Below are 22778 nucleotides of genomic sequence, written 5' to 3'. Positions count from 1 at the left end.
GGGAGTGAGAGCAGTTTCAGTGCTTTGATTTGTTGTGGTAATGTAGGCAACTTACATTGGCAATCCTGATCATTTTCATTTAAATAAATGTTTGTTAAGTCACTATCTATAGTAATACAATGGTGATTGAGCAGATAAGATAAGATAAGATCAGAATATAACTTTATTAATCTCGAAATAAATTCTTGTGCCAGAGATTGCTCAATATTACAACAAGTTCAAGTGTATAAAATAAAAAGTACTATTTCTAGCACCAGTGCCTAATAGAATAACAATAAAGTAAGATACATTTAGTAAAATTGGTAAATAAGATAAGTAAAATAAAAAAGGTAAAGTAAGTAATATTGCACATGATGGACATTAATATTGCACTCAATAAACAGTGATATTGCACATGAGAATGGAATGGTGATGGTGATGAAAGCATTGCAATATTTATATGTTTGCAGTGTTACGAACTGGGTGTCTGTGGCGACATTCCTGGAAAAAAATTTTTTTTCTCCATTGATATACACACAAAAAAGGAACTATGCACATAATTCTGAAATTTTGAAACTCATTTATTAACAAAAAGACTTCAGACTAATAGGCTGCATCTGAAATTCCACACTAACATGCTATTACATCTTTTAGTACGTAAAACAGTATGTAAGATTTATTTTGTGTTTCCAAAACCTTAGTATGACACCAATTGTACGCAAATTGCATACTATACAGTGAAATGTCTGTCTGCAAGTCAGTAGACTTGTCCATGTTTGTGATTGGTCAGATGCTGTAAACACCTCCCCGTTCATGTGAACGCGCTCACAGCCAGATAGAGAAACCCTGGGTTGATAATCACCTTCGTAGGACTGCTCAGCGGGATCTCGGTTGTTAGGGTTAGTGAAGCCAGATAACGAGAAGATACCCTGGCTATGTTGAACTCGCTTCGTAGTACAGGCCTCAGGAATGAAATCTTAAAGATTACCACTTTAAGTAAAATTCAAACTAAATTTGATTTATTAAACGACCTCTTAGAGGGACATATAGTACTTTTTACTCAATTATATTAATCTGAGAGCTGTATTTACTTTGCAGATTAAGATCTGACATAAAAACATTATGATCAGTTTATAAAATGCAAAGTGTTGTTATAGATCAAACTGCCCAACACTATATCAAATTAACTCCACCTCCACCACACACACACACACACACACACACACACACACACACACACACACACACACACACACACACACAGAGGGGAGGACGTCAACTTCTGCTCCACTTTGTGTGAATAGATGGAAATCAGTCACAAGTATCTCTGTGCCCCATTGTGTGCCGGGAAGTCTTTGTTCGAGCATCTGTTGCCCAAACATTCTCCTCAGTGTCACTCACTCTAAATTGGTCTGTTCAGACGAGTTGCAACAAAACTCACTCCTCTTCCCACACGGCACACAACACAACACACACACATCACATAAACACACACACACACACACATAGAGGGGAGGGCTGGGAGATTCCCTCAACGCAAGTAACAGAAAGAGTTAATCTTTGTTCCTTTTGTGCGTCAATGAGACACAGATGATCGTAAAGGCCCCAGAAGCAGTGGCAAGCATTTTAAAGTGATGCTCGTGGGAACGCTTCGCCAAAATAAAAGAGGAACATTTGGTTTATTCCATCACGTTAACCACAAAGAGGTCCATATCTTTTACAGCACTTACAAGGAATCTGACTCCAGTAGCTCATATTGTAGCTCAAAGAAAAACAAAATCAATTCTGTGTTTATTGAAGTTACTTATAGAGGTGCAAGTTGAGCAGGCCAAATGACAAGTTAAATTTGCACTGAAATCAAGCGTAAGAGTTTCATTCATCACTAAAACCTACACCTCTAATGTTCACCTCATATTCTGGATGTTCTTCTATGTAATATAAAGATATTTTGTCAATAGTAGTTTTCTCTGCAGAAGGTATAACTGCCTTTAACTGCACTGCTTATCTAGCAAAGCTAATAGAGTCATGAGACACGATCTTGCAGAAAACGAAATAAAAATGTCAGAGCTAAGGAAAGTGTTTTTATAGAGTGAGCAGAGGGGGAGAGTGTTATATGCTTAAGCATGGACAGGGGATGTGAGGATACCACTGAAGACATAAAGCTTCAGTGTGGTTGATGTGGATTTAAATTAGAGCTGTTTATGTGGGAGAAGAGAGTGAAAGAGCTGACTGTCAGTCTTAAAGTGTTGGATTTCATTCTTTTCATTTATGTTGTATACTATTAATACCTTTATTTTATTGTTTTTTTTACTCATACTCCAGATAACAATGACCTAATTTATAGGAAAATATCTAAAAACATCGTTGATTTAATCAAATCACTACAGAAACAAAAGTGTAATGAGATTCAAGACAGCGCTCATTTTTTGCAAAGACTTTTATTTTGAAATAAAAGGGGGACAAATATATTAAGATAAAGAGCTAGGATATCAACATAACCCATGGAATGTAAACAATAAATGCACTTAAATTATGTAAAAAAAACAACAAAAAACAACACAGTATCAAACACCACAATATAGGTTTCACTTTGAAAAACAAAAGAAATAAATAAGACTTTTAAGTTAACAAAAGTTACAAAAAAACGGCTTGTTGCCAGGTTGGAGCTAACAATAAGCTACAGCAACAAGAAGCGTCTCTGGACTCTTCGGGCAGGTTGAGTTGATTTCACGACAAAAGCAAACAATCAAAACGTTGCCTGGTTTCATTTTGAACTCGCTTGATTTCACCCGCCGCTCAGAGAGGTAAGCTAGCGAGCTAGCGTGCAACAGAGGTCGACCTACAAACACATTGTCATCGAGGCAACTCTGATAGATAAAAATCAACTATAAACAAAGGTCACCTTTTCACCTGTTTGTTTACATCACAAGAGAAGAAGATAGCACACAGGATTTCTTTTAAAAGGTAGGGATTACCACACACACCACGACCACAATGCAGCAGAAACAGTAACACTCTTCTCTAACATTAACATTTTTCTTTCTTCTTAGTGTAACACACACTTTTATTGACCGCTGCTGACTCACACTGAGGCCGTGAGTGAGTGGTGAACCCCTCTTTCGCCACCGTTTTACTTTACAATTGGAAAAAAAAGGTTATTACAGTCAGAGGTGTGAGGCTGAATGGAGAGGAGAGTAGACTCACTGAATGCTCACACGAACAGCAGAAAGTAACGCTGATCGAGGACGTTGCAGATGCAGTATCCTCGGTAGCCGTGCTTTTAATGTGAAAAACCCAGTGAGTCTTGATTTCTACCAGGCCTTTTAGCCAGTAAGGCAACATACGTACATATAGAATGCCAAAATGTTTTTCTCTTCCTCCTTTTCCTCTCCTCTCCTTCGAGCCTTCTTAAAGCTACTGGATAGTGTAAACCAAGCAGATGGACATCATGAATGCATAAGTAAAGCATAATTTCTCTGGTATAATAAAAAAAAAATGCATAAACACAATCAAACAAATTATACAAAAAGCAATAAATAAGTCTACAAAAGTGTTAAGCTATAAAATCCTAACACTGTACCTGTGGTGGGTTAAAGGCTAGGCTAGGTGTTAACAGTACTAGGAGGTTAGGGGAACTCTAACATCAACTTTGGTAACTAGAGAGTCAGTGGGTTGCCTACTTGTGCTATTTTTTCTTGCTAAGGCAGTTTAGCTGAATCCTTGCCAGGCAGTTCAAATGACTGACAAATACAATCAAGCGGCCGCAGCCATACAACCAATCAATTAATCAATCAGTGACAGCGTACAGTTATTATTAACCCTCTTACTCGTGGACAAGAGGTTCAATATGCCCTAATATGACTGGAGAAGTGCTGCAGGCTGGCATCACTATAAACTGTTAAAGTAAGAAATAAAATCTGTAGAAAAACAACAGTGCTAATTAAAAAAAAAAATGGATAGCACACCAGTCATACAGGGCAAACAGCAAAAATCCGTCTTAAATCAAGGTTCAGGAAATTCTCACAGAACTTCCAGCATATGGGCAAAATGCCGAGCAAAGTGAAGTACCCTCCAAGTATTCTCTAAAAATGGGTATACAACAGTATACAGCAGTAACAATGGCATAAAAGAACAAATAACAATAAAACAAAAGTCAGCTAAAACTGGACGAACACTGAGCAGCGCTACAACTGCTTGGATGAGAAATGCAATATGCACAAAGTTAGGTACGTTTACCTGGCTGGATTTAGGGAGGAACGGAAAACCTAACGATTTAATCCTTTGTGACTTTAAAATGTTTAGTTGTGATAGTGGAGTTTCTGTTTCATTAACACCCTATGTTGTGCAGAGTTTACATGCGTCAAAGCTGCTATTTTGCTGGACACAAAACCCAGATTCTCGTCACATAAGTGTTAAACAATTAGACCATCTATCCCTGATTAAATTCAGCCCTACAGTAAAACCCTTCCCTACTCGTCTGTGACAGACAGCCGGCTAAAGATGGGCAGGCGCCGGCCCTCGAAGCTCGGCGACTCTGTGCCGCTGGAGGAAGAGCTGAGGGAGCAGGAGGAGGTGTAGCCTTCCTCAGAGAGGGAGTCGGCCGACGAGCAGCGCTGAAGGCCGGGGAGGCCGTTCAGGGAGACTGGCAGCTGCTGGGGGATGTGGTAAGGGAGGTTTGGCTTTTTGGAGGTGAAAGTGGAGGTGGGACACCTGGGGCTGAGAGAATCGGTCACGGCATAGAATCGTAGAGACGAATCGCCGCGGTCGCCTGCCAGGTCGGTGATGCCAGAGAAGGGGTAGGGACAATGCTTCAGCGCCCCTGGCTCAGGGAAGAGAGGGGAGAGGAGCTCTGGGCTCCCTGTGGAGGATGGAGGAGGGGAGACGGAGGAGGCCCGGGTGAAGAGGAGAGAGGAAGGCAGCGACTCCTCAACTGGTTGGAAAGTCTGAGGAGATGAGGAGAAGCCTGCAAAGCTGACGCTGTGACGCAGCAGAGGCCTCATCTTCTGTCTCGGAGGAGGTGCGCCGCCGTTGCCACCAAGGATCTCATCGGCGTTGTGGATGAAGTGGCAGCGGGCGCCGTACGGGCAGAAGCCTATCGTGTGGAACGTGCGGCATGGCTCCGTCTTGTACTTGGGGTGCCTGCTGAGGCCTCTCAGCTCGTCCATGCCGTGGGCGAACTGGCACTTGGCGCCGTACTTGCAGGTCCCGCTTTCCTCGTAGGTACGGCAGAGTTCGGTCTTGTACCGGGTGGAGATGTGAGGCGAGGGCGCCGAGTCTCTGGAGACAGGAGATAGGGAAGCTATGGAGGGGAGAGAGGTGTTGCTGAGGCAGAAGCCTGGTGGAGGGAGCAGCAGTTTTGGGGACAGGTTAGCCATTTTGTCCTCTCTGCCTCCCAAGCTGCTGACGTTTCCCTCGATCATGCTGATCGAGCGGTCAACTCTGAAGGGGATGTGGCTGAGCGAGGAGCGGGGAAGCTGACTTTCACCGCTCCACCCCTGGTTGGAGGCCACGTTGAGCCCCCAGCCGGCTGAGTCGGTCACCTCAGAGCTGCTGCTGTGGTTGAACTTGGAGTTGGGGAGGGTCACGGGGCACAGCGAATGGCGGCGCTGGAAACCCAGGACTCTTTGACTGTGCTGCTGCCGTTGCAGCTGCGAGCCGATAGGCGAGCCATCTGTCGCCTCCAGGCCGCGGAAATTCTGTCACACAAAAGGAGAAGAATAGATGTGAGCTTTCTGCATTCCTGGAGCGCTGGAGCGAGACTGGCAGGGCCAAGTCGAGCTGAAAGGAGATTTTTAAAGCTGCAGCTAAAGCAACAAATTTACTTAAGAAGTGGGACTATGTTTTGTCCGGAGAATGTACTAAATTAGGCCTTAAGAGTACAACAGGTTCATTTTCAGATTCATGGAATGAAAAATGAAAAATTTGAAATAGAAAAAGATGTGTTAAATCTGGGATTAACTGGATTGCAAAGTAAACGCATGCACGTGCAACATGAACAACACATGTTTTTTTTTAAACGCCAAAAACATGAAACTACCAAGACTTTTCTTTCAGTTTTTAATACTTTAAAGATGTTTTTTTAAACCAAACATTTGAGCCCTAGACCAAAAGCTGCAGTAGAAATGAAATTTACAGACTCTAGATTTTCCTCCAAAAACTGAAATGAATTATTGCATTATTAATGAGGCCATATTCCTAAATAAAGTTGAGATGTATTCAAAGAAAACCACTTCATCTGTTAGTTAATAAGGCATTAGTCTTACAACTTTTCCCACATGAAGAATAATACTAGCATTGCCTTAGCTGAGAGTCATCATGGTAGTACTAGACAGTTAGATGTTGGCAGATATGTATAACAGGTTTAAATTGTCTTTGGTTGCTCTCACCTTAAAGAACTCCTCATCCAGTTCCAGGAAAGGTGTTAGAAAGTCGGAGGGCATGGTTGGCTCCACCGTCCTCGCTGAGTGAAGCTGGATGTCTGATCCCACAGTGGAGGAAGGCTGGGGAGGACAAACAGTTTCTGGGTCCGAGGTGAAGGAAGAGTTGTCTTCTGGGAGCTGAGACGGTAGAGAAAAAGGTTTAAGGGCCTCGGGAAACCTCTGAAGGTTGTGTCAGGGGGAAGAGAAACTGCTTGTCCCAGGAGTTGAAAGAGTTTTTTGGGGAAGGGAAAGGGGAGAGAAGTAGTGAGGTCCGTTGAGAGGGAGACAGGAAGCTGGGAGGAACAGCAACGTGACCCTCGGAGGAAAGTTCCTCGACCATCTGTTGGAATCTGCTTAAATAGTTGGGGAAACCCACCCACCCACGCACACACCCACCCACTGCCTGTGTTCTTCAGGGGGCAGGGCAGGGAGTGTGTGTGTGCGTGTGTTAATGTGTGTTAATGTGTGTGTGTTGGGGGGTGGGAGTCCTGCATTGTAATGGTGTGCTGGGGGGCAGGGTGGGCACAGAAAGACGAGGAGGTAGCTGAATGAAGCTACTTTTCCACCCATTCATTACTGAATCCTTAAAGATGCATTCTTCTTTTTTTAAGCAGCCGTCCCCTCACTTTGTTCAGGATCGATACAGCTAAGCAGATAATGACAAGTGTTGCAAATACCAACACATTTGCTGTCATTAGTGCAGCTAAAATGCAGCAAAGTATAAGTTGACAAACAAGTTTTCTTATTTTACATGAAAGGTTTATTCTTCCAAATGAATTTCAATGAAAGTGAGGAAATAAACATGCTACATGGGAGAATAACTGTGCAACCTGATCTTTACTTTTTGATATATTATTTGACATTAGAAGCTTGGACTCATTACAAGACTGCTTCTGGAAACTGACAATACAGTTGCTATAAACACGTCCCAAATATCATTTCAACGATGGAATGTCTGTTTTCTCCACCATCCATTGAGTATTCATTAAAATAATATAATTATACCTTCCTTCAACTGGATTTATTATTACTTAGGGTAACAACAGATAAAGAAATCTCATAAAAAACTGATACAGGAAGGACCGATTCAGCTTTACAGTTTCTATCTCAACTTTGCTCCATTCTGTTTTTGCTCGTGTAATAATCTTGCACATGTTGAATTTTGCACATCTACATTTGCACATTTACTAACTCAATTCTTTTTTTTTTTTATTAAAGAACGAAACATAGTATCTTGCACACTTTGCTAATGTATATAGTGGGTTATTCTATGTTTATAATTTAGATTTTTTTATGCTAGTTGTAGTAGTCGTCTATATTTATAGTGTATTCCAATATTCTTTATATTTTATATTTTATGGATGGATATATTTCTCTAGTGCTGATATGTGCATTTTATTTACTGTTCCGTGCATTGTTTGGATAACCTGCTGCTGTAACACAATCATTTTCCAATTTGGGATCAATAAAGTACATCTATCTATCTATCTATCTATCTATCTATCTATCTATCTATCTATCTACCTACCTACCTACCTACCTACCTACCTATCTATCTATCTATCTATCTATCTATCTACCTACCTACCTACCTATCTATCTATCTATCTATCTATCTATCTATCTATCTACCTACCTACCTACCTACCTATCTATCTACCTACCTACCTATCTATCTATCTATCTATCTATCGATCTAACATCCTTTTCAGCCACGTTGTTCACACTTCAGTCAGTTACTACTAGATGTAAAAGTTTAATTCCAACACATGACATACTACTACTTTAATAACACACAACCTGGGATATTAAGAAGAGATCAATTATAGATGGATGGTCCTCAACCCCTTTAAGTAATAAAATGAATGAATGAAATAAGATTTGACGGTTGTCTAACTACAAACTAGCCTTTTTGTTTCTGTTTATTTAAAGTGCAAAATAAAGTACTGAGAATGGCGGTGTGGTGAAACAGCCCGGGTCTGAATCCACTTTTATTCTTTTTGTCTGGAGTTCCCAGTATCACAGCAGTTGTCTGCTCCATTTTCATCCCAGAGTAGTGTAGATTGGAAACTCCTAAATGCCCACAGGTGTAAATGGGGTGTGAATGTGTCAGACTGAAGGCCTGTTCGAGGCGTACCCCGCCCAGTTTTCTAAGTAGTTTTAGTTCTTGAACATTTCTAAGAGGCAGAAATAAAGACAATGTAGAAATTATACAATGACAAAGTGATTTATGTCTGTAAAATGTAAAATGTAGTGTAAATGCACATAAGTTGTCTGCATTAGCTAGCATGCTGACCTTCCAAGCACAATATAACCAGGTCTTTTATTGCAGTCTGCTGTACGTAAACTACACTTTTTACCTTTCAAGACTGTGAATGAATTACATTTTCACTGCTATCTCTATATATATATCTTAATATATTTTATATTTTACATTCATGGCCTCACATTTATGAGAGATAAGAACAAGTCCTGACATGTGGGTCAGCGGTGATCCATCCACTCCTTCAGCGGTGGTGTTTTCATCGTCCTTTCAAAGCTTGTTGTTGTGTTCAAATGCAAATAGAGGTCAGTGAGGATGGTTCAAAGCTAGTTAGGGTGGAAAAAAGTGTCAACTGCTCCACAGTAACACATGGGACAAAACAAAGATTGCCGCTGGTTTGAATGGGTTGCTCCAAACCCGAGTTTCACAGAAGTCAGCGATAACAACTCAAAGGTGTCACCTGTTGGAGACCTGTAGATCTGTCTAGAATGTATACTGTATACATAAAGTTTGAAGAGTAAAGATACGAAATGCTACGGGTGGGGATTTCTTAAATATACACCAAATCATCCTCAATGTCTGTCGTGTTGAATGTCCAACAACCCTTAAATGATGTCTAACTCTAAACCTGTCTAAACCTGGAACTTGTGCATGGTCACATTATGCACTGAATACATTACCAATACTTGTGAAAGGAATATAAATCTGCTCTGCTCTCCCAGTCACTTGTACAGGTGAACATTATCTCTATTAATGGTCTCTCTAGATGACCTTTGTCAATGTTTTCAGTCAGTCCTCTTAACTTGCAAACATATACATTCCTACATTTTTAAAAATAAAAATAAAGCATTGTGCGTCAGTGGTGGATGTGTGGTAACCAAAGCGTGTTTAGACTCAAATAATTAGAAATTCAAATGAAACCAGGAAGTGTATTTTCCTCAGAATGATTACCCCTGTCCAACGAGATAAGAGTCGTTTGCTTGTCTCCAACTCTCACTGAAACTCACTGACCTCATTGAGTACACAACAACAGTTTGAACTTGTGTATTGTACCATTTGAGACTTTTTACAGTGGGAACGATGCATTTCAAACATTACTGTGTGATCTGTTGTTTGTGTTGTGCATTGTGTCTCTGTTTGGACGCTGCAGGGACGTTTCAGACGGAGTTAATGTTGTGGTCGGGTGATGTGGGGTGTTGAGCCGTCAAGGAGCTACACAGAGGAAGTGTAAACACTGCAGTGTTTACTGTTTGTGGGATTCAGCTGGTAATACTGAAACAGTACTCTAATGAGAAAGTACCAATATGTGTCAAAGTGTGTGTGTGTGGGAGAGAACAAGTAAAGGCCCTGACACACCAAGCTGACGGTGTGTCCTGCACCTTTGGCTCTAGTCTGCCTGTCTCGGAGGCTTTTTGTCCAATTCAGAATGCTGATGATGTTGGTTTGATGTATCTGCGCCTTAAGATAGAGATTGTGTCCACACCAACCAAACTAAATCTGAAAACACACCTTCCTCTCTCCGTTTTGGACCGCCATCCACACTAACGACGAGTTCACACTACAGGATTTTAGCCCTGATTTTCAATTCGCAGACCAGCTTCCAGACAAAAGCCCCAGAACAGAGGCTAATTGGCCAGCTTTGGCTTGGCGCTCGCAAATCTGTGTCTCGCTATGTGTGAACTGTTCAAAGATGTGAGCCGAAAAATTCGCTGATGCCTCGCAGACACATTCCAGATATCCTGCTAAATATCTGGTCCTGTCGGGGAGTCTGTTTGTGAGCCAATGAGAGCGCAAGACACAGGCGGAGAGGAAGCCCGACGAAAGGGTCGTCTGTAACAACAGGAACTTCACTGTACGTGTTGCATTTGCAACACGGATCAAAGCTGTTGTTGCACCTATGGTGTTGGATGTTAACATGAATAAACGTAACACATGACTGATCTACATAGGGGAAATAGTAGACGCGTGGCGGTTTTGTGAACATGTGTACCAACGACAACATCAACATGTGACTACGTCCACGTCACTTCTCGTTCGTGTTTTCGTGACAAAACATAGTTTTGAGACCTCACCTGGGAGGTGAAAGATCTTGTAGTGTGTGACCTCCTGTCTCCGGTCAGTCATGTAGTGTTAAAACCACTAAAATGACTTAAAGACTCATGATTACAAGAACAGCAAGTTGTGTAGTGTGAACAGTACAGAGATCTGTGTGAACTTGGCATTAGCTGTCTGACAACTGCTGACCAGATGTTGGCTGAAAATGAACAGTTATTGTTTGCCGACTGAAATAGAGCGAGGAAGGACAGATTGTTTCCAAGCGTTTTGGCATTTATGAGTGGGAGGTGATCTTGTGGATGTGTGGATGCATGCTGTTTTCACATGCAAACTGAATTTGTAATGTGATCTTACTGGGGCAAATATTAACTTACGAGTTACGGGCAGCCGAGAGGTTTGATGTTTGGATTGTTTGTGGCTGTGAGAACTGAGTGACAGTTCGTTTTTAAGAGGCTGCAAAGACAAACTGTAAAATTTCTTATCACAACGCCTCACTGATACGTTACTGTGGTGTATGTGTGTGTGTGTGTGTGTTCAGGGTTAAATAACTGTAATGCAGTGTGGTTTCCTCCCTGTGGTCGGTTGGTTTGGTAACAGACTGACTGTCGTTATGTCTCTCTCTTTTCTCTCCTTCTTTCTACCTCTTTACTTTTTTTACCCTCTTCAACATTTTTCTTTATTTTTTTCTTTCTTTCCACTCTCTATATATTAATAGAGTAATTTATGAATGACAATCAATCATGCAAATGAATCAGTTACCTCCCTCATCCTCTCCCTTTACCTCTCTCTCTGTGTTGTTGTGTTGTTGTGGTCTGGTCTAGTGACACAGCAACTGAATCTTCTCTTACATAACCAACATAACTGTCTGTGGCTGTGGGAGTTGGTGGGTGACAGAGTATGTGGGTGTTTTCTTATAGTTCTTGCCGTTGCAAAGCTCAATATGAACAGTGTCACAATAACCCACAACATAATCATGTAAATAAATGTCTTTATTTACACTTATTGAATCCATAAAGTTCGACTGTGTCTGCACCCTTATTCCGAAAAAGACAATATTCCTACTAAACTGTTTACATGGCTAATGAAAATTAATATTCCACTAATATTCCCGTTTACATGCAGCTGTGAATGCTCCGATTGACGTAAAACGCCCTGGTGACGTACGTCCTACGGCTACGCACTTTAAATAACTTTACTTTTCCAACTGCAGTCATGTTGCTCCCGTGGTGTACCCTCATTGTCACCGAGAATATGAATCTTAATATGACCAAGCACTTAGTGCCTCCAGTTTTGGATACTCGGTTACAGTTACGGTCACAGTTCTGTCGGCTGTTTAAAAGCGTTGACTTTTGACATGTACAGTAGCTCTATATGGTACACAGGAAGTGCTGCATTTTATATTCCATGTTCGTCTGTGAAGTAGAAAGTTGTGCATTTGAATGATCTTTGGATACGTTCCACTAAATAAAGAGATGAGACGTGCTTTTCTGGCAAATTCTTTTCATTCCTTGTGCGTAGAGAAAAAAGCCCTAATTAAAAAGATATGTTAACTATACTGACACACTTCAGCTGAGCCAAACCTCCGACTGGATCATAAATCACCTTATCAACTGTGAAAGGAAGGCATCTGTAGTAGAGCTCGGTTCAGGTTAGGGACTGACATTAGGGGTGCATTCCACCACCACCACCACCGTCATTTTCTGCCTGCAGGATGGTGGTTTACTGAAACTTTGGCTGGGAAGTATCACGTGCCGTGTCAGTTAGCAGTGGTTTGGGTGGAGACGAGGGAGGAGCGTGCTTACAGAGGCTGGTACAACACAGTAACAGTGTTGGGTACGTTGTTGGGGTAAGTATTCTGGTTTGCAGACAAATATGAGATGTAATATCTGTCAGTTAATATGGCTGACACAGAAACACAAAATATTACAGTTACAGGATCAGAACCCGGACGCTGGAGTTTGTGCTGGTTGAATTTGAGCTAACTTCTAACTGAAGATCCGTCTCCCGGAGCTGCCACACACTCTCCTCCCGGCGGCAAGTCATTTTCTCGTTTCTGCCATTCTGGATTTAATCCAATAAACAAATTATCAAAACGTACACGGACCCCGTACCTTTCACGTGATTGACAGGCCCTCAGGGCAACTCTACTTCTTCGTCCTCTCGAACTGAGGACAGACTGGATGCTACAATAGCCCCTTTCACACAGAGATGCCGCCATACTGCCGTAAAGAAGATCCTCCGTTAGGCTGCCATTGCTTTTTCTCAATGAACGAAACAACTGCGGCGTTTGATTTTAGATAGCATGCAGGCATCGAGGGAGCAAAAGGGGCGTGACGTTAAACACAACAGCGTTGGCGTCTAGAGTGTGTATGCGTTTAGTCGTAGACCTTTTATACAGAACAGTGAGGCAGAATAACGGTGCAACAATCCCGCCTTGAACAGGCTGTTTGAAAGGAACCAGTGACTCACTATCGCCTCTCCAGGTATATAAGTGGTATTACAAGACAAGACGGGCCGGGGCTAGCTGGTTAGCATGCTCATTTCAGTAGATATCTCTTCAACACAGTACATAGACGTCTCTGACGTCAACGTCAACACTGTAACCTCTTCACATTCTGTTGATAATGTCAGTTCAATCTGGCCATATCTTGCACGTTGCACCTTTAATCATGCAATAGATAAGAATAAGCCACTTTTCTGAGGTAAACTGTCATTTTGTTTTTCCCCCAAATTATTGTCAATTGTCAATTTCCCCCAAATTATTAAGAAAAGAAAGGCCTGGAGGGGAAACGAAAACATAAACTAGATTAACTAACGACAAAACACACGTCGTAAGTATAAAGCTAAACTTATTTAGGTGGTAAAGTTAATAAAGTAATTACTGTGTAATATACTGTAGACTTCTTTCTTCTTTGTCACGCACACACAATCTCAAAAACACACACAATGTCTCTCTCTCTCTCTCATACACACACACACACACACACACACACACCCACACACACACACACACACACACACACACACACACACACACACACACACACCCCAGCATGGTTGTCGGCCCCCTGTCTGAGCCTGTCTTGGCCTCTTTGTTGAGGCCAGCATGACAAGAGCTCCATTGTCCAGAAGCTTCTCCATATGTCCCTGTATACACCACAGTGAAGCACTCTGGACAATACCAGCACACAGGATCTGATCGAACTGTCCTCTGTGGCTTCATCAAGGACAAGAGCTCGTCCTGAGTTGCCACTGCATCACCTCAGCATGTAAATGATTCATATTGATAGAATGTGATAATTTGATGAGTTTGAATTATTTCAACAAACAACTCGTCAGTGATGCAACAGAACCGTCTATGAGGCTACATCCACACTAATACGTCGTAAACCATCTCCGTCCAGACGAGTGCTTTAAGGCCGCTTCAGAATTAATCTATGGCCATACTACCACGCCTGAAAACGCATATCACATGACCATTCACGTACACTGGGCATGTGCGTGTCGGTTTAAAAAGGAAGCAGCATTGTTGGTTGTTCAGTTGCACAAAATACTACGAAGGAAGAACAGCAATGGCAAAAAGTATAAGACCAGAGATTTCTTTGCTTTGACTGACGACGAGGTGGAGCCGTTCAACGTAACAGATGTTGCTTGTTTTCTTCCGGAAAAGGTTCACGTGATAGGGGCGTGACGAATCAGGGAAGGACACATCATGAATGATGAATGAAGTTAATTAGTTAACCCAACCACACCTTATTACCCTGCCAAGCCTGCTTATACCACGGTCAACCTATCCGACGCTGTTTGTCTCAGATTTCTCGACCCACCCTCCCCTTCATCCATTCTCCTTCCTACGTCATCCTTATCCTCATCCTCTCTTCCCTTCTCCCCTCATCCTTTCCTCTCCATGTCTCATTCTAGGTACTGTCTGGGGGCCTGTGATCAGTTCAGGTGGAAAAGCGAGCGAGTCTCCTTCTGCCCGGACTTCATTACGACCTCCCAGACCAGCCTAACTGACGACATCCTTCTTCCTCCTTCACCTCCCCCTTTGTACATCCATCCATCAGTCCTGAACATTCAATACCTCCTGAATTTCCATTAAAACCTTTTAAACGACCTACCGTTGCAGCGTGGTCCTGGCTAGTGAAGACCCCAATCAAGAAGCGAACATGGGTGTCTGCGTCATCGTTTTTTTTTTTTTAAAGGTCTACGTTTCTGTCCGTCCAGACTAAAACTCAACCCTGGAGTTTTAAAACTAAAGCTAAAGCATTTTCAAACGTCTCTGTTATAGGGGTTCTAAAACTGCTGGAGTAGTGTGGACGCTAGGCAAAAACTTAGCAAAAGTTAAGCATTTTAAAACAAAAACATATTATTGTGGATGTAGCCTGAGAAAATAAGAATGGAGCTTTTACTTCTGGAACCGTGGACACCTAAAAAGACTTGACAAGACACAGTGAGACAATGTGCTTTAAAGAGGACATATTGTGCTCATGTTCAGGTTCATACTTGTATTTTGGGTTTCTATTAGAACATGTTTACATACTTTAATGTTTAAAAAAAACTTTATTTTCCTAATTTGGAGCTGCATGCAGCGCCTAACTCTGAACAAAATACAAACTTGTAATAAACAACATACAACAATTGTGTCGTCATTTTACCATGCAGATAGTTATAGTTTTATCTTGTGAGGTTTCCAGATGCACTGGGTGTGAGTGGTGTGAAAATGTTTTTTTTATGTCCACATGTTTTTTTATTCAGTCCACACCTAGCAGGAGTTTTCAGTAAGTGTTGGTTATCAATGAGCAAAGCAGGACCTTGTTTCTAGAGAGGCATGTGTTGCCAGAGAGTTCTTTAATTGCTGCGAGTGCATCCTCTTACAGGTAATGTTGCAGTTCCACATGTGGCCGACCATCTGTTTACTTAAAAACAATTCATGCTTTTAATATTCATCGTCATCTCCTCCCTGTGTCTGCCCATTGTTATGGATGTTGGCTTTTTTAGGTCATTTCCATTTCAGGGTTGGTCGTCAAGTGATCCTGTTTGCGAAGCCACAGTCTATTGTTGTAACCTGCTGGGTTTGTTTGTCGTGGTGGTGCTCCCACTTTAATGCCCACATTGATGTGTATGAGGGCCATAGCCATCAGATTGTCCATCGCCTCGTTTGCTCCACCTCATCTGTCCATTAACTGTGTGTATAGGGACACTTCAGTGTCAGTGTATTGCACTTCCACCATGACCACATACCATACAAAAATTAAGCTGTCTTGAAATTGTCGAATAATATTGTTATTAATAATATTATATTGTTATTGCACAAAAACTACTAATCATTTAAAGTTTTTAATAATCCAATGCTAATCAACCAACAGGCGATCAAAAATCATTTTTAAAACTGAAATTAGTAGCAAAAATAACAACCCTATCATGCGCTGCTTATATATGCTATTCATTCTGTAGTAGCAGTAGCAGTATTTTGCTCTTTTTGTACCCAGGGAATAAAACCTTCAACTCTAACAGCGTTTTGTTAGTGCCAATAAAGCACACAGTACCACAGCAGCTCTATCTGCTTTTAAGCTGGTGATTTATAGGTCTTTTTCTAAAGTGCCAGGAAATATTTCCAGCCCTGATAGGAGTTTTTTAAACGGCTGATTTAAGTGAAAAGTTATAAAGATTAATGGTGACTACAGTTGAGAAATGAACATGTCGTTGAAGCTGAGAGATGAATGGTGACCCCCAGGCAGTTATAGTGACTGTTATACAGAGGTGGATAAATCACAGAGCAGGGACCTGGCACTGGTGAGGTCGCACAAACAACCGTGTCACGACAAGCTGCAAGAAGGAGGATATTTCACTTTGTCTTCGGCCTCGTTCCATTCATCAAGCCAGCTTCCTCTCTTCTAATAGTACTTCTACCTCTTGGTCTTATTTCACAAAAACATGCTCTCCTGTGTGGTAAACTGAAATGATTATGTCTTCTCTAGTCTCCTTCACACACACACATATCCACACTATATCTGGATTTGTGTGTTGAGTAAAAATGAAGAAGAAGAGGATGACAATGAAATTGTGTTGAAATGTGTAAAAGGAGATAATACTAAATGAAGACACCCACCTCAGCTTTGATAACACAACGCTGCTGGGATTTCCTGTCTAAAAGATTAGAGAAGACACCCACCTCTAACCCAGACAATGAAAGCACAATTTAATGCACACATTTGTATTTTAAAATCCAGCTTGGGAATACTGTCTTTATACCGTCGATTTGGATAATAAAAACATCTGTCCGTCTCCCCGGACGGACAGATGTGCAATAAATGTTGTGTGTACAGAATAGACCAACATAATAAAATTAAAGGGACTGTATGTAAGTTTTTACACATATAAATGTTTTTTAATATTTTTTTATTGCCAGTGTGTGAACAGGTTGTAACCTAACCTAAAAAATGAGCCCTTTCTGGGTTTCCTCTATCAGCCTGTAGACTCTATCAGCCCATAGACTGCTTTTAATGTGAAGAATGTGGGCCTGTTTTTCCGGGAAAATCCAACGGATGTGACGTCATGCACGCTTGCGAGTGCCTTTATTTTTAGCTCCGCCACAGGGCTAACAGTGTGCAACGACAGCTAACATTCGGTTAAAAATCCTCTAACGGCAACAAACGACCAGCCTCCAACACAAACTCCACGTAAGCACAAAAATCAAAGTTATATCTCGTGAAGCCCGTCTTGCGAAGCAGGAATGAGACCGACGTCGGGGGGTAAAACTAGGATCAAGATTGTCCGGACCATCAATTCATGGAGGGACCTTCGTTTTGGTTTCGGCATCAAAACGGACACCGAGCTGTCAAAATTCCTATTGGACAGGTAAGCTAACATGACTGCTAAGCATGTGAAATATATCATGATATTGTGGTTTTTAGCTGCTAATGTTAATCAACCACATGCCTGTTAATCACAATCACGTGTGCCGCCTCGCTGTTTTGACCGATGCTCGCTCGCGTCTACGTAGTGCGAGCACAAGCGCAAGTCATTGACTTAACGGACACAGGTGTCACTGTCAACAACACATTTCTGATTCTTATATCTAGCCCCTTTAAAGTATACACAATCAGGATGACAAAAATATAGATTATAATCATATATGAAGAAGAACAAAGTGTGGGTGGTAGTAATGGAGAAGTGGAGAGGTGTTATAGGAGTGGTTTGGGAAATTTCTATTGACATTTTTTCTGTTTTATAGAATAATATACTGTTGAAATCCGTTGTAACTGATCGTTTCAAGAGGGGAAGAGTGTTTGATGTTCAAAAGATTTGAGGTTTTCCATGTACTCCTTATGACAGCGTTGTTGGACAGCCGTCCTGTTGCAGCACAACACAATGAATGTCCTCAACGACCATGTTTCTCTTTCTCCATACAGTCGTGGACATCAAGGTCTACAGCCACGGCCCCCTTTCTCTCCCTCTGATCCTCCATCAGGCCGTATGGCGGCTCCTTAAATCCTTTCAATTGACCAACTGGACTCGACCCCCACTCTGCACACACACACACACACACACACACACACACACACACACACTCACTCACGCACACACATACAGCTAACTGTTTCATCCCACTCTCTCTTTCTCCAACAACAAGGAATCCCTGACTTCCCTTCTTCAGTTCCCTCTTGAGGAGGAAAACAGCAGCCGGTCCCGCTTCCTGGAAGAATGTCTAAAGAAAGTGTGTGTGTGTGTGTGTGTGTGTGTGTGTGTGTGTTTGGGGGACGGAGGGTGGTGGATGAACAGAGTGTTAAGAGCGTCCACTGGATTATGTTTTGACAAAAGACTGGACCCCCCGCTGCTGTAATTTTCCCGCCAGTCAGTTTCCTGTTTCCTGGAATCTGGCAACGTGTCTCACACACACACACACACACGCACACACACACACACACACACACACACACACACACACACACACACACACACACACACACACACACACACACACACACACACATGGACGGGCCATTTGGTGCCAGCTGCTCGCTATGATGCAACAGCAGAGTGACCAGCAAGCCCTCAGGGCATCTGGTTAATAAAGACTTCCTTTCATCAAAATCCCTGGGAACATAATCCATACACACTATTTTATCACATCGCTGGGAAATCGCCTTAAAAAACAGGGGGGACGGAGAATCTGCAGAATCCTTTTCATCCTGTGACAACAATAAAAAGATTAGTTTCCACACTGAAGCTGACTGTCACTGTTTTTGATACTCAGCATGTTCAACATGTGGTTTATTATTTCAATAGTTGGCAGTTTTGGGAATAAAACTGAAACAGATTCAGATATTTTCTGTATTGTTTTTGTAACTGTTTTGACACTAACAGACAGATTAATCTTTCTCGCTCAGCCTTGTAGATCTCTCACACTACATGAAGCATAACAAAGTTACTCTATATTAATACACATTTCCATAATGTCAGATACACAACAATCTGAGCCTGTCAGTGGCAAAAACAAGCATGTTTAGAGGACGTAAATAGAGGGTGAGGAACTGCCCCGAGCGGTTATATTGGAGCCCATTTCGCAGCTGCCAGTTACAGCGTTATCCCTCAGTACTGGATCAAGTTCAATAAATGTTGTCCCCATTCAGGCTGGTCTCATACACTGTTCATACTGTAGCTATACCTACGGAAAGTAATGCACTGTAAATCGTGTATATCCCACAAAATCAATTCCAAAGACTGTATGCATGTAACGAGCGGAAGTTGACACGTGTTGTTGGACATTCAGACGAACAAAAAAGGAGGAATAACTTTCTCCTAAGATATCATACGCAGGTATAAGTGCAGGACACACTAACAGGATATGTGGGTCGAGTGAAAGTAAAACAATGTGTTTTATATTAAGCTATCGCTGCCTCTTCCAAATATTACAAGGAAAAATAAAAAACTCATCACCAGTGAGAAAACTAGGCTTGTTTCTTGTTTCACAACTAATTTGTCATTGCAGTCAGGTCATATGACCCGGGTCGATGCAGAAAGACTAAAGGCCCTAACACACACCAAGCCGTTTGGTCGGCCGTCGGACAGCTCCAGGCCCGTGTTGGAGGTATTTCCAACGGAGCTCATCGGTGAGAGAAATCACTCTGATTGGCGGTTCAGCTTCAGTGCACGAGAAGAGAAACGGAAGTGAGGAAAGCGAGCCAACGAGTGAAGTCAAGAGGAAAAACACCAAAGGCTCTTATAATTTTTCATCTTTATTTCACCTGATTTCTTCTGATTTCCCTTTTTGAATGACGATGAATACAGACTACTGCCGCCTGCTTGTGTTGAGAGATATTTCCTCTCACGCAGGCGCAGAATGTACGTGTTACCTGGCTGCCGGCTGTTGTCTTTGCGGTGTGTTCGAGTGCAACTTTTTGGCCAAGACAAAGGCGATGTGAGGTGACCTTTATCACCGCTATAGTTCTTTGATGTTGGCTTGGTGTGTCCCCAGCTTCAAATGTGCAAGAGCAAATACAGATGTATCCTGCGTCACAGCATCAGTGTGAAAGTCGGTACGAGTTCAAAAGTGGATTTACAAATGGTAGTGAAGTTCTCTAAAATAATCACCTCACCAAAAGCTCCTGCAGCTTTTAGGGCATCTACAAATTGTACACACATGTGTACGACACTGTGCAGAGCATGCTGAGGATGCTGCACAGACACTCAAATGTTCACTCCAAATGTCTGAGAGGACAAATGCCAGCCTCCCCGACACACTCACAAACCTCCAATGCCAAACTGTCAACTGCCACAACTGGTGGACGGTTGCTAAGGTGTGTGTGTGTGAGACAGACTGGACCTTGTTCACTTCAGACAGGCCCAGACTGCTGATACAGTGTGAAGTAACAGACACACACACACTCATTGGGTCTGGGTGTGAGTCTAAGAGGTGTTGTTTGGTGCTAAATGAGACCAGTCTCCTCAGCAGCTGCTACTATGTTATTTTAACAGGGGCTGTCATATGTGTGTGTGTGTGTATGTGCACCTCTTGCCCTCAGCTGTTAGTCGCCAACGCTCTTTTGTTTTTGAATTACGTCATATAGTCGGGAACAGACAGATACGATTTATTAGTGGTTTTGTTAATAGAGTTAAAAACATCAATACACCTGTGAACACTATGAAGACAAATTCAATTTACTGATGCTGAGAAAAAAATAAGGGTTTCAATGTCTTCAGCATTGAAATGCTGACAGCTACCGGTGTGTAAATTCATCAAATATAAAACGTTATGATACATATTCATGCATTTGTCAGAAATTGAATCGAGTCGTGTGTCAATGAACATTAAGAACAAAACGTTCAAACACATGCACCTGTGTTACACACATGTAGTAGAGTTTGTTCTGCCACTCCGGTTTGAGTTACAGAGAAAACATCTTGTGAATGCCACGCTGTTTAGACTTGGAAGTCCCCATGTGTTGGACTTTCCCTCCAGAATGAAAGAAAGTACATTTAATGTGATTTGATAGAAGGGGATGTACATGCTAAACTTAATAAACTTAATAAAACACATTTTTATATGTTTATATTTGGCTCCAGAACATGTAGATTATGGTCCCAGGAACTAAACTGTGGTCAAAAAGTTCCTAAAAACAGTAACATATTACAAAATGCAAATGACACGAGATAAATTGTTTTATTTGAATGTATCTCAACTTGTTTTTCTATGAAAAAGTAGTAAAGCTCTTGATTTACAAGAAGAACCTCGTTCATGAAGCAAAATGAGCCTCAGCTTTTCCCTCTGTGCATTATGCAGAACTTGCATTGTAGGAATTTTGGCTGTGGACCAGCAAAATATGAGGTCAGAGGGGTTAAAAGTCCTCATCCATTTATATTTTTGAACATAGCCTCATTGTCCCCCTCTGAAAATGTCTGATGTGACTTTAGAGAGTTACTGCGCTGAACTGAATCACCACTGTCACTGAACGAATGCAGCTTTTAGCATTAGAGTTCCTCTACTACACGTACGTTACTTCTTCGTTATAGAGAAACAATCCTAATCTAATAACTGTGGTAAATAAGCGTCAGCTGAGTTATTAACTTTATAAACAGCGCTTGTATAGGCTGGTTTTGTTCTGAACTGAACGAAACAGACTAAACCTGCTGAACTGAAGACATTCAGAATCAGCGTTGAATGTCACGGCCGTATTAATGGTGATGCGTTCACTTACTGTTGCACCTACTGAGGTGCATTTGGATATTGATGCGTCATTTCATCATTTCTAACTCTCCATACAGGCCTTTGCACATCACTGTCACTCTGTTATTGCCATCTGATCAAATGCCAGATGCTGAAAAATATAAAAATGTTTAGTTCATTATATTAACAACCCTGAAACCGTCATCTGTCATAAACGGTTTTGGAACAGTCTATCATATTGCCTGGAATCCCCCCCGGCTCTTTAAATGTAATTTCATAAATTTGCACAATGTATAAAACACGAGAAACACATCAGACCATAACAAGCTTTTCAAATTATGAATTAGAAGACAAAAAAAACCACATACATACACTTAACAGGAGAGTTTTGTTCCATGTTGTGTCACAACAAAGTCTTGTACCTATTTTCACTTGTTGTGATGAAGCTTAAGAAAAGCATCAACAGCATCATCAGCCACATGCCTGAGAAAGAAGTGTGTTTATGGCTGCAGCCATCCAGCCATATCTAACGGAGTCATTAACATAACAAACATTAATTCCCTTTGGAATTCCTGCCCTCTTTTTTGTACAATACAAACCAACAGAGTTAATGCAACAGTCCACTGAACTGTTCCCTTTCCACTGCTATTGTTCCCGGCTTGTTTTGCCGACGCCGGGCCTCCACCGACCCCATTAATCCACAACAAGTCCAGTTTGTGTCGCCGTGTTTTATTGTTATTGGGAAAAAATGTCTTGATTGTGGAGAGTGGAAAACACAGGAGGAGACTCAGGGAGAGAGGAGCTACCTGCAGCCTCTGGATGGCTATCTAACTATCTGATGTGTCAACCAATGCGTTTACATGCACTCAAGAAACCCCGCCATACAGGCGGG

At 41.8% G+C, this 22778-nt stretch overlaps 1 protein-coding gene across 1 annotated transcript; it reads right to left on the bottom strand.

The window, feature by feature from the left end:
* Positions 1-2543: 2543 nt before the first annotated feature.
* Positions 2544-6730, bottom strand: LOC141771104 (mRNA decay activator protein ZFP36L1). Its single transcript, XM_074641029.1, has 2 exons — positions 6366-6730; positions 2544-5675 (listed from the first exon to the last, which is right to left on the bottom strand). Exons 1-2 carry the CDS (start codon positions 6417-6419, stop codon positions 4449-4451), a joined length of 1281 nt encoding a protein of 426 aa, XP_074497130.1. The 5' UTR covers positions 6420-6730; the 3' UTR covers positions 2544-4448.
* Positions 6731-22778: the final 16048 nt, after the last annotated feature.

This window comes from Sebastes fasciatus, chromosome 7 (assembly GCF_043250625.1).
Source record: "Sebastes fasciatus isolate fSebFas1 chromosome 7, fSebFas1.pri, whole genome shotgun sequence".
Taxonomy (NCBI): Eukaryota; Metazoa; Chordata; class Actinopteri; order Perciformes; family Sebastidae; genus Sebastes; species Sebastes fasciatus.
This window is presented reverse-complemented; position numbering and strand designations above follow the sequence as displayed.

Coding starts and splice junctions, on each gene's coding strand:
- LOC141771104 (XM_074641029.1), bottom strand. CDS start 6,419: ATGCCCTCCGACTTTCTAACACCTTTCCTGGAACTGGATGAGGAGTTC. Junction 5,676..6,365: donor TGGATGAGGAGTTCTTTAAG/GTGAGAGCAACC, acceptor TTTGTGTGACAG/AATTTCCGCGGCCTGGAGGC.